The sequence below is a fragment of the Lissotriton helveticus genome, chromosome 7 (assembly GCF_964261635.1).
Source record: "Lissotriton helveticus chromosome 7, aLisHel1.1, whole genome shotgun sequence".
In the NCBI taxonomy this organism is placed as follows: Eukaryota; Metazoa; Chordata; class Amphibia; order Caudata; family Salamandridae; genus Lissotriton; species Lissotriton helveticus.
In genome coordinates, this window is record NC_136068.1 from 1,495,845,161 (window position 1) to 1,495,857,633 (window position 12,473).

The 12,473-nt window shown below is 51.7% G+C and overlaps 1 protein-coding gene across 2 annotated transcripts in view; it reads left to right on the top strand.

The window, feature by feature from the left end:
* LOC144770421 (C-Jun-amino-terminal kinase-interacting protein 4-like) overlaps positions 1-12,473 on the top strand; it is a 1,040,418-nt gene that overhangs the window by 675,460 nt on the left and 352,485 nt on the right. For both annotated transcript variants that reach the window (XM_078654929.1, XM_078654928.1), the window contains exons 14-16: positions 2,458-2,514; positions 9,868-10,038; positions 10,841-10,973. In XM_078654929.1, the coding sequence (XP_078511055.1) occupies positions 2,458-2,514; positions 9,868-10,038; positions 10,841-10,973 (361 nt within the window). The remainder of the gene's footprint in view (positions 1-2,457; positions 2,515-9,867; positions 10,039-10,840; positions 10,974-12,473) is intronic.

The following is a 12,473-nucleotide window of genomic DNA, read 5'->3' on the forward strand; positions in this document are numbered from 1 at the left end:
CTCTTAGTCTCGCTGTTCTACTAGTCGTCTGCCTTGTCTGTGTCTCTGATTCACTCAGGTTCTCCAGAAGACCTGTGGGCATCAAGGACATCCTAAGAAATCTCCCTTGGAATGAAGGAATCATTCCCCTGCATCTGCAGCCACCGCAACACAGCTGACCATTCTGCTGCTCCTGTTTTCCTACGGACTTCCTGAGTCTTAGCAACAAACATGGTGGTTCTGTGGCTCTCCAGAGGCCTGACCTGTGTTCCCTGGAATTTGGAGGTCTATATCCCTCGTCAGAGTCGATGGGACCTAACCCCTGTGCACTGCTTTGACCTGCCGTTGCCAAAGCTTGTTGGCTGTGCACTCCAGAGATATTCGGGCTACAAGAAATGCCAGCCTTCTGCACCTAATCCCTTGAAGATCAGCGTCCTCCCTGTATTCCTTGCACTGTGGTCCTCCATCTTTGGTGAAATGCCTGAGGTCCTCTTGCGACTCCTGTGCATTTGGCCTGTGGGTTCTCTTGAGGGTCTTCTTCTGCTTTGGTGGGTTTCCCTGCTTGCTTGCGGCCTGCTCTGACTCTCCTGCTCTTGGTGAGTTACCTGGACCTCCGTGATCCCAACTGTTGCATCTTGTCTTTCACACCAATTGCAGCTACCAAGGCTTGTTGGTGCTCCCGCTGTACACCGACCACCTAGACACCAACATCCAACGTGGAGCAGCTCATGCACGGCTCCTGGTCTTCCTCATCATCGCCTGGTCCCCACAGCTGCAGCAACAAGGTCCTAGTCAACTCTCCTGAGCTCCCTGCCTAGGGTGGGCACTGTGCTTCCGTGCCTTTTGGTCACCTCCGAGTGGCATAGACTCTGTCCCCTCTGCTTGCAGATTCTCCTCTTCAAGTCCACCCTTGGATCCACCGGATATCATCAGAGACTTCTTCCTGATTCTTCCATTGTCGTCTACGGGAGGTTCTGACGTCACTTCACCCCTATGCGCCCGGCTTCCCTGGTGCGGGTACGCTGGTTCCTAGGGCATCCATGGGTGGGGTGGCTCTCCAACCTTCCGTCCTGCAAAGGGTGTCTTCGGGGTCCTCTGGGAAGGGTCCTTCTTCTTTAAAACTGCGACCGCGACTTCTCCATAGACTTCCATTGGGCACATATCTGTGGTTCCACGCTGCACACAACCTCCGTGGGGTTCCTGGGTACTTACCTTGGGTGGTTCCTGGCTCTCCCAGCTCCTCTAGGTCTTACGGTCCAAGTCCCAGTTTTCCTTGCAGTTTTTATTATTTAAGAATTAGGGGGCAGAAGTAGGGGCACGCCGTGCCCTGCCTATTCCACCCACTTCGACCACTGCATATGTCACTTAAATTGTAGTGGCTCCAAGTAGGCCAGGGGAGAGGATGTGGTTTCACGACGAGACTGCCGACTTTGGAGCTGGGAAACCAAGGTTCGAGCCTCGGGGTCGACTCCACAGCCTGTGATTCTGGGCAAACCACCTAAACTCTCCATGTCCTTGTGTAACGTAACTGGTGGTCATGTAAAGCGCTCCAATGCCTTTGGGTAGAGTTTGCGCTATATAAATCTGCGGGGGAAAAAAATGCCTCAACACTGCCGAGCTGGGTGTCAGGCGGGTGAGAAAAGCTTTTGCAATGAGTTGGGCCCAAGGGAAGCAGGAGCTCAGATGTTGTGCGTCCTACCCCATTCCCGGTCAAGCCACGCCCATAAAAATACTTTTAAAAACATTAATTTGAAGATCATGTACTTGAATCTTAAGGATAGCCCAAGCTAAGTATATCAGCTGTAATCTTTTTTGCTTCAAAACCTCAATCCCACTTATTTATCTTATCTCGTTAGTGTGCCACCGAGGGCACTTTAGTTATCTGCCTTTGTTCTCCATACCATCCTTCATTAAAAAGCTATTGACATATACACTTGTCTCAGATTCCTCTCGTTTAGAAGGATGTACTTCCATCAGCATTTCAAGGAAAAAAACATGGAATGCTTGAACTCTTGAGAAGCCTCCAATTCACAGAGATCTATGTGTGATATCCAAAACTTTGAAGTACATTGCAGAGCTAGAAGTCGATTCGGTCTTTTAGTTTCCAATTTGTTACTTTCCAAATTGCCAGCAGAATGGGCAGGCCTTGAGAGTTTTGCTGCTTTCAAGTAGTTTAGCGTTTGTCCTGCCATGAAGTCTTCACGTTGTCCTCACGAATGTGATACTTTTTGTTGCCTGAGCCATTTCCTTCTGGACTTGATCCCCTTAAAATCTACAGTTCGTGATTAGTCTGTTATAAAATATTTTCAGTGTTAAATGAATATTCCCTTGGTCAGTGTCACACATGTTGTGCAGTGTCTGGAGGACATTTTTATGTCGTGGTGTAGTACTACTGAGTTTGTGTACAACTTTTTACTGGGCTCTCTGTTTTTTTTTTTTTTAAATGCCTTTTCATATTTGCTTTCTTTCGCCATACAGGGTTTCAACAAAAGATGTTCAAACTGCACAAATGAAGAAGTCTTCCTTCTGGAAAATGTAAGCATCTTATAGCCATATCTGTCTGACGTTGTGTCCACTGCTTGTTAATGTCTTCAATAAAACTTCACAACTACCCTTCATGAAGTACTGTCACCCCCAAAGCATCTATGCGTCTTTCCCTACAGTGGTATTTGCGGGTTGTTGAGCTGTAAATTTCCTATAAATGTGGTGAGGAAGGACAGTAAGGGATGATGGAGCAGAGTTCTTTTTTATTTTCAACAGTTGCATTTTTAGGAACATCTGAAATGTAATAAACAAAAAAATTGTTTGCTGCTTTGTTAGTTGCTCAGCCCCAAAGTTAAACGTAAGCTGGTGATTTTTTGTAGTCAAATGACTAGTGTTGTACTCTAATAATCTGAAAGAAACAGGTTAGTATTAGATTCCTTACCTTAGAATATCCCCAGGCGTCAGTCTGGATCCGGAAACTTTTGCGTAGCAGTACCCCTGCGCGTCGGTAGGCGTCGTCTGCAGGCGTCGTCTGCAGGCGTCCCCTGCGGCTCCGCGTCGTCGGCGTCGTGCGCCGTGATGACGTCGCTGGAGTATATAGACGCCGCCTCCGCGCGCTGACGTCAGTTCTTCTTTTTTCCGCGCCAGTTAGCGCAGATCCGAAGAGCAGTACTCCGGTCTTTTGACCAAGTTTTTGTTAACTCTAACTCTTTCTTCAGGTGCCGGTAGGATGCCCGGGTTTAAGAGTTGCGACGGGTGCGACCGCATGATGTCGGTCACCGACCACCATCGACTCTGCCTCCGGTGTCTGGGCGCGGACCACGACGTGGAGTCCTGCGTCGACTGCCGGGCCTTGACTAGTAAAGCTAGACGGGAGCGGTCCCGCAAGCTGCTCGAGCTCCGAGTGTCGGCCCCGCGTCGAGAGCGGTCCCGGTCCGGTCGGAGGTCGAGGGAGCGGTCGAGGGAACGATCGCGGAGCCGCCATGAGCGCTCCGGGAGTCGCCACCATTCCTCCGGTTCATCAGGTAAGCGACACAAGAAGTCGGGGCGTCGTCATCGTACCCCCGACTCCCCCCGACGCCCGCGTGATGCGGCCGGGGGTTCGGGTGGCCCCACCCCCGCGGCCCCGCGTGGGTCGCTGACGCCGTCTGCCCCATACCCGTCGGTCCTTGGGGAAGGCGCGTCGCGCGAGGAGATTGAGGAGTTCCTCATGGCTATGAGGGCGATGTCTCCTCCGGCGGGGCCTATGGCGCCTGCGGGGCCGTCGGTCCCGTCTGGGGGCCCGAGCGGTTCGGGTGCACCTGCTCCGACGCCGCCGAGTGCTCCGGACCCGGCGCCGCCGGCGGCTCCGGCCCCGGCGCCGCTGGGCCCTTCAGGGTCGTCGCCGGCTGGTCCACCGGCCACTCCGGCGCCGATTCCATTGGGGCAATCCGTGGTGCCGCCTCCGCGCGGCGCCGTGACTCCGCCGTCGGTTCCGGCCGGCGTCGGGTCCCCGGCGCCGCGCGGCGCCACCCCCGTTCCCTCTCTGACTCCTGACGCGGAGTCGGACCGGCATCGTCCGACGCCGAGTCCGGCGCTGTTGGGGCCCATTGGCTCCGAGGAGCCGGTCTATATCGTCGACTCGAACTATGGCGATGAGGACGATTATGGAGAGGGTTGGGAGGGGTCTGAGGACCCTTTGTCACGAGCCTGCCAGTATGACGTGGACTGGGTAGGTGACTTAGGTGATGCCAGTGGTCTGGACGAGTCGCCCAACCCTGGGTTTGTCTCGCCTTCCCCTGTGGCGTCGGAGGCGGGGGCTGCCTATTCGGTGGTCCTGATGAGGGCTGCCAAGGCCTTGAGCCTTGAGCTCCCCGTCGCTAAGGTGAAACCTAACATCCTCACCGAAGTATTTAAACCGCAGGCATGCCCACAGGAGCCTCTGCTGCCGTTTAATGAGGCACTGACGGATGTCCTTTTGGGCACCTGGTCCAGGCCCGCTTCCGGTGCACCGGTTGACCGAAACGTTGCCAGGCGTCACCGTCCATGTTCGGACGACCCTGCCTTCCTCTCCACCCATCCCTCCCCGGAGAGTCTGGTGATCCAGGCCTCCACTTCCCAGTCCGCATTCCCGTCGGCCCCGCCCGATCGGGAATCGAAACGATATGACCAATTTGGCAAGAAGGTCTTTTCGTCTTTGAGTGCTGGACTGCGGTCTTGCAATACCGCATGCCTCTTGGGCCGCTACACCCACTCTCTGTGGGATACGGTCGCGGAGTGTCTGCCGCAATGCCCGCAGGAGGTGCGGGACAAGCTCAACCAGGCCTTGGTTGAAGGCCGGGACGCGGCGAGGTATTCGATAAGGTGTGGTCTTGACACGACCGACTCGCTGGGACGGGCTATGTCCACGACGGTGGCGATTCGTCGCCATGCCTGGCTGAGATCCGCCAACTTCTCGCCGGATGTCCAGAATGCCCTCATGGACATGCCTTTCGATGGCAGTCGCCTGTTCGGTGACAAGGCGGACAACGCGCTTGAGCGCTTCAAGGACTCCAGGGTCACGGCCAAGTCCTTGGGTCTTTCGACCCAGCGCCAGCAAACGGGTTCGTTTCGCCCCTTTCGTGGCCAAGGAAGGGGCGGTCCCACACGTGCTGCCAGCCACGCGCCGCAGAACGCTCCCCAGCGCGGTGGCGGCCGTGGATTCCGCCGTGGTGGCGGTAGAGGACAGTGGCGAGGTCAGTCCACACCTCCCCACGCAGCAGCCTCCAAATCTTCCTAGTCCGAGCTTTCGGGCCCATGTGACGCCAGTGGGTGGCAGGGTTCGCCATCACCACTCCCGCTGGCGCGCGATTACATCGGACAGGTGGGTGCTGCAGCTCGTCCGAAGGGGCTACTCCCTCCCCTTCGAGTCCACTCCTCCAGCCATGCCACCGCAGAACCACCGTGTGTCGGGGGACCACTTGACACTTCTGCAGGAGGAAGTTACGGCCTTCTTGGCCAAGGGGGCCATCGAGCGCGTTCCTGGGCCAGAAGTAGGGTGTGGTTGCTACTCCCACTACTTTCTGGTGCCCAAGAAGGACAAAGGAGGCATGCGTCCTATCTTGGACCTACGGAGCGTCAACGGCTTCCTCCGGAAGGAGAAGTTCAAGATGTTGACTTTGGCTCAGGTCTTGGCTGCTCTAGACCCACAAGACTGGATGGTAGCGTTGGACTTGCAGGATGCGTATTTTCACATCCCCGTCCTGCCGGCCCACCGGCGTTACCTGCGGTTCACGGTAGGCCACGAGGACTTTCAGTTTATCGTGCTCCCATTCGGCCTTACCAGCGCCCCACGGGTGTTCACGAAAGTGATGGCGGTGGTCGCGGCTCATCTGCGCCGGTTAGGGGTTTCAGTCTTCCCCTACCTCGACGACTGGTTGTTGAAGGCGGGCTCGCCCCAAACAGTCGTCCACCACCTTCAGATGACGGCAGACCTCCTGCACGAGCTGGGGTTTTCCATCAATGTGCCGAAATCACACCTGTGTCCCTCTCAAAAGCTCCTTTTCATCGGAGCGGTTCTCGACTCGGCGCAGTTTCGGGTTTATCCTCCGGAACGGCGGGTCTGGGATATTCAGGCTCTGATTCTCATCTTTCAGCCGTTATCCCGGGTTTCGGTCAGGTTGACGCTGCGGCTTCTGGGGCTGATGGCCTCCTGCATCCTACTGGTGCATCACGCCAGGTGGCGGATGCGGGCTCTGCAGTGGGACCTGAAGTTTCAGTGGGCCCAGCATCAGGGCAACCTGTCCGACCATGTCCTGATCTCGGAGGGCGCTGCGAGACAGTTGCAGTGGTGGCTTACGGACCGCGATTGGGTCATAGGCAGATCCCTCTCCCTTCCCCAACCGGAGCACGTAGTTGTGACGGACGCGTCCCTCCAGGGCTGGGGTGGCCACTTGGGAGAGGCGGAGATCAGAGGCATCTGGTCTCCGGCGGAGTCCCGCCTCCATATCAACATGTTGGAGCTGCGGGCGATTCGCCTAGCACTGAAGGCATTCCTCCCCTTTGTCAACGGGAGTGTAGTGCAGGTGTTCACGGACAACACCACCGCCATGTGGTACTGCAACAAACAGGGCGGTGTGGGGTCGTGGACCCTTTGCCAGGAGGCTCTGCGCCTCTGGCAATGGCTGGAACGTCAGGGCGTGACTCTGACGGTTCAACACCTGGCAGGTTCTCTGAACGCCAGGGCGGACGAACTCAGCCGTCGGTGCTCGGTGGATCACGAATGGCGTCTGAACTCGGACGTGGCGAACGGCCTCTTTCAGCAATGAGGAGAGCCTTGGTTAGATCTATTCGCCACAGAAGAGAACGCGCAATGTCATCAGTTTTGCGCGTTGGAGTTTCCAAGACGGCACTCGCTCGGCGACGCCTTTCGGCGCGAGTGGAGTTGCGGTCTGTTGTACGCCTTTCCGCCTATACCACTTCTGCCCAGAGTGCTGAAGAAGATCAGGCGCGACCGGGCCCAAGTTATCCTTGTGGCTCCGGACTGGGCTCGAAGATACTGGTATCCCGAGCTACTCAGCATGTCAGTCGGTCCCTCGATCCGCCTGCCTCTTCAGGAGGACCTTCTGTCGCAGCAGCAGGGGACGGTCCTCCACCCGAACCTGTCCAGCCTCCACCTCCATGCGTGGAGATTGAGCGGCGACAGTTGAGGCCATTCGACTTGCCTCCTGAAGTCTGTGATGTGATTCTGGCAGCCAGGCGTCCCTCCACAAAGTCGGTATACGCCTGCCGGTGGAACAGATTTGTGGCATGGTGCACAGCAAAGGCTGTGGATCCCCTTTCTGCCCCTCTTTCCGAGGTTCTCCTCTTCCTTCTTTCTCTTGCCCAGCAGGGCTCTGCTCTGGGCACTATCAAGGGCTACCTTTCTGCCCTTTCCGCCTTCTTAAGGCTACCTGATCAGCCATCTTTATTCAAGTCCCCTATTGTACTGAGATTCTTGAAAGGCATCACGCACATGTATCCACCTGTTCCGTTCGTGATGCCTCAGTGGGACTTGAACCTGGTTCTGACATTCTTGATGTGTGCTCCCTTTGAGCCGCTTCATTCCTGTCCTCTCCGTCTTCTCACTTTAAAGACGGCCTTCCTGGTTGCCATCACCTCTGCCAGGAGAGTGAGTGAGCTCCAGGCTCTTTCTGTCAAACCTCCTTTCATGTCCGTCCATCCTGACAAGGTGGTTCTTAGGACTAGGCCTTCTTTCCTGCCCAAAGTAGTTTCTGCTTTTCACATCGGGCAGTCCATCACCTTACCCTCCTTCTTCCCGCCTCCGCATCCTTCAAAAGATGAGGAGCGGCTCCATCGTCTGGACCCAAAACGTGCGCTTTCATTTTATATGGATCGCACATGCCAGTTCCGGGTGGATGACCAACTGTTTGTTGGCTACGTGGGTGAGAAGAAGGGAAGGGCGGTACAGAAACGAACCATCTCTCGGTGGGTCGTCCTGTGCATCAAAGCATGCTACTCTTTGGCTCGGAAGGAGCCTCCTGTTGGGCTGAGGGCCCATTCCACTCGGGCCACGGCGGCTACTACTGCCCTGGGCCGGGGAGTCCCTTTGCAGGACATTTGCCAGGCGGCTACGTGGGCCTCGCTGCACACCTTTGCGAGGCACTACTGCCTGGACAGTCAAGTCCGGAGGGATGGCTTCTTTGGCCGTTCGGTCCTCCAGGACTTTCTGGTGTAGGTTTGTATTGGTTCGCAGACCCACCACCGGGGTTGGTATTGCTGGGGTATCTATTCTAAGGTAAGGAATCTAATACTAACCTGTTTCTTTCAGATGAACAAGTTACTTACCTTCGGTAACGATATATCTGTAAGAAGCAGTAGTTAGTATTAGATTCCTTACCGCCCCACCCATCCTCCCCGTTCTGTGAACTGATACCTAGGGTTAAGGACATCCCTTTCAGGGCCCTAGTTTCAAATGGCACCAGTGTTAGTTCTCACATGGCTCTGCGTGTTCTGGCGCGGAAAAGCTGTGTGCAAAGAACTGACGTCAGCGCGCGGAGGCGGCGTCTATATACTCCAGCGACGTCATCACGGCGCACGACGCCGACGACGCGGAGCCGCAGGGGACGCCTGCAGACGACGCCTACCGGCGCGCAGGGGTACTGCTACGCAAAAGTTTCCGGATCCAGACTGACGCCTGGGGATATTCTAAGGTAAGGAATCTAATACTAACTACTGCTTCTTACAGATATATCGTTACCGAAGGTAAGTAACTTGTTCTTTACTGCCATGATTGTTGTTGGAATTTCTAAATTATACAGCATAGGCATTTTTATATGCAGAAATAGATGTGCACCTCATTGTAAGTCCACAAACTTGTGTTTCATAAGATATGAAACAGAATGATAAGCAGATTATTACAAATCTTAAACTTTGATGCCTATTATACTACAGTGAATGGCCTCTGTCCTCTACTCGTTAATTGCTACCACCCAATATACGTTATCACGCAGTCTTTTTCCCCGCAGGGAATTACAACGCGGTCGTTACAACGACTGCGTTATAATTCCGCATACCATTCATTACCCAGCAAGTCGTAACAACGACTTGCAGAGGGGGGATGGGGGGATGCTGGATGTTGGAATAGTATAATTTACTATTCCAACTCCAGTCTGTGTGGACATTAGGGAAGGTGTTGAATTTTAAATCCAACACCTCCCCCCCCCCCCTCCGCAAGTCGTTGTTCCGACTTGCGGAGTAATGGTATGCAGAATTAAAACGCGGTCGTTGTAATTCCCTGTGGGGAAAAAGTTTTGTGGTAAACGTTGTTTACCGCTACCACCTACTAATTGGCTACCAAGTCATCTCATGCTTTAAGTCATTGTCAGAAAAGAAGTAGGCAGAAAAAAAAAGTACTATTATGGAAATAGTCTTTGGACCTGTGGCTATCCTACCATTAAAGACTTTCCGTGTTATCTGTGTACATTGTTAATGAACTTCATCCTGCTAAGCACCCTCACCTAGCTAGGTAAGCATGGTCAATGACCACTAACAAAGACTCTTCCAGATGTCATTTATTTATACCAAATGCCTATCTAAGGATATCAAGTTCTAATTCATGCATCCAGACATCACATTTATAGAGATCTGTGACCATTACAATTATTTTAATGGTGACTGTACTTTCTGCTGATAATTTCTGATGTGCTTTTTTATGCTATTATGTGAGACCATGCAAGAAGTCTATATGATTATTTTCTTTAGTAGCAACTACAGTTCTGAAACTTATGCTTGTAAAGCATACGTTACATTAGCCACTGTTTAGGATGTTAGTTTTGCCACTAGCCCTACTAAAGAAACATTGCCTTGTTTTTCATTTCTGCCTCTTTTCATTTATCATGAGATTTTCGTTGATTGTCCAATAACCTTCTTCTTATCTTGCGATAGCTTTAGCCGCTTGTTCAACTCAAACGAGCCCGCTGAGAGAAATGAATCTAACCCTCCTGGGATGCGCATGGTTCGCTCTGCATCTTCCATCACATATGCTGACAGCAAGGGCAACGGGGGCAGGTCGAGTCCCTCCTTGGCGTTCCATCCACGTACATCTCCGCATGTAGAGTAAGTTATTGCTAGAAGTTGACAGAAGGAAATAGACTTAATGTCCAGGCAGCCTCCCTCGGGTAATTTACTGTTTGAGATTGTTTTAACAAAGTTTGCCTATTTGCTAGCACTACACAGCCCAACCCATGGTGGCTTGCACTCTGGTGTGAACATGATAGACTAGGGTAGTGCTTTGGGGAAGAGATGTGTATGGAAATACATAAAGGAAATGATGCCTGCATTGCTTCCTGTATAATACTGAGGTAGAGACTAGACCCTTAATTTAAAATGCAGAATAAGGACAGTACCAAAACTTGGTGGAATCAGGATAATACGCCTCCTTTGCTTAAAATTCTTCTGATAATTCTTCAAGATGATATTTTGAACTGTCTCTAATGCGGTTTGCTTAATAGATATAAGTTATTTTCTTATGATTTGTATTAATTTCCTTTGATTGGTAATCCAGGGTGTACGCCATTCGACTCACTCTTATTATCTGTGAAACAGTTGCCTTTCTCCATTGCTTTGCTTCTAAACTATTTTATGGTGACTTGACGTACATTTTTGATCATGGTAGCACCAGCTCTCCAGGCTACGGTTTGTCGAAAACAAGATAAAGGTTTCATAATATGACACGTAGTCATAAAAAGTAATGTTCTCATGGATAAGGGACAGATAACATTTTTAGTAAGCTCACAACTATCCGAGTAGTGCCTCCTCCCTGTCCTCCACGTATGCGCATCCCTACTAGCCTCCTCAAATACTGTATTCCTACTGCATGAAAGAAAGCTCTTCATCTGCTGAATTTGCTCTGTTGTAGTGGAGACGACAAGGCTGTGTCACTCCGGCAGCAGAAGCGTGAACACTATCGCCAGATTCGTGCCCACATTTGGAAAGAGCATGGTAGAGTACAGCTGCACGGTTGGAGCCAGCCACCTGCAATGGCCAGCAAGGTATGTTGGGATTTGAGAAGTGGGAGCGGGAGGAAGGAATTATGGGTTCTTCTAAAGTATGCTCTGGGAAATTTTTGAGTAGGACCCATTGAGGATGATACATAAGCCTTATGTATGTAAACAGTATTCACAGATCTTCAGTCCAGTAACTATTACATTTATACCACAACCACCTTGCCTGCCCCCACCATTTTTGTAAACAGTGCTGATATAATTGTTTTCCACCTTTCTAATGAGATTCTTTACAATCTGACATTAAACTACTCAGTGCTGGTATGTTGCGGTCTGCTAGTCCAGGTTTAAATCCTGGCAAGAACAACTCAGCCTGCCAACCTTTCAACGTCAATGAATTGTACTTTTATCTGGGTAATATTAATAACAGGTTTGTAACATGTGCTACTGTAGATTCTATGCTGTTCACACTTCTACCATCTAGTGTTAGGCTCTTACTTTGCTAAACGTTTTTCTTCAAAGAGGGTGTTTTGGTTCAGAATTGACTTATTATTCCTCCCTTATAACCCACAATGTACTGGAGCTCAGACTCTTGTTTTTTCCACCATCTGATTCATATGTTTGTACATGGCTACATGATCATTACACACCAAATAACAGTACTTTCGGGCTGTATAGCTGAAGCACTCTATTTAACCAGGCATCCTAAATTCAACAAAAAAGAACAATTCATCCCTTCATCAACCAATTTAAAGATGACACATTTGACGACCGTAGGGCCAGCTTGCAAAACAATGTCTCATGTCGGGGAAGAGTTTGGGGAACATAGCATTTAAGTTGTGCTGTTCTGTGATAGTACATTTCTGTGGCGAACCAGAATAAAGTCTGTAGTATGTGTTGGAGGCATGCGTGGCTGTAGATACACATGTTGTGCATATTCCTATGTAGTGTTGGACCCGGATGGGTGCAAGTTGTTTTACTTCGAAGAAGTCTTCTCAAGTCACAAAGTAGTGTGACTCCACCTCTTACTAATAAAGCGTATGGGCATCGTCTCCATTGTTTTCTTTCTACTATCTGGTTCGGACGTGTGTTACCAAGCTCTGGATCGACGCAGTCGCTGTGTTCTTTTCGGTTCCTCTCCCTTCCATTGGTATTGTTTGCCATCGCCTTTTTTCACATCTTCTCGACGTGTGCAACTTTATTCGTGGCAGGGATTGGGCCGACTTCGACCCCTCCAGAGGGGTCTCGCCTCTCAGGGCCCCCCTGGTCTATTTACTCCATGATCGCCATGTCTTGCCTGTGATGGAACAGATGCCTTTTTGTTACTGTCCTTGGTGTCACGCTTAATACCCCTGGGCCAATCTCCCATAAGGTTGGTAACCTGTCTCTTGCCTGAGCATGACAAGACCTCCTGAGACACCTGCCACTGCTTCCATTCCAAAAAGACATTTCGAGACTAACTGACTCGTCCTTTGGAACTGTCACGCAGAAGCGGAGACAACACCCAAGATCTCTTCGGCACGAGAACCCTGAGAGGGAAAATCCACC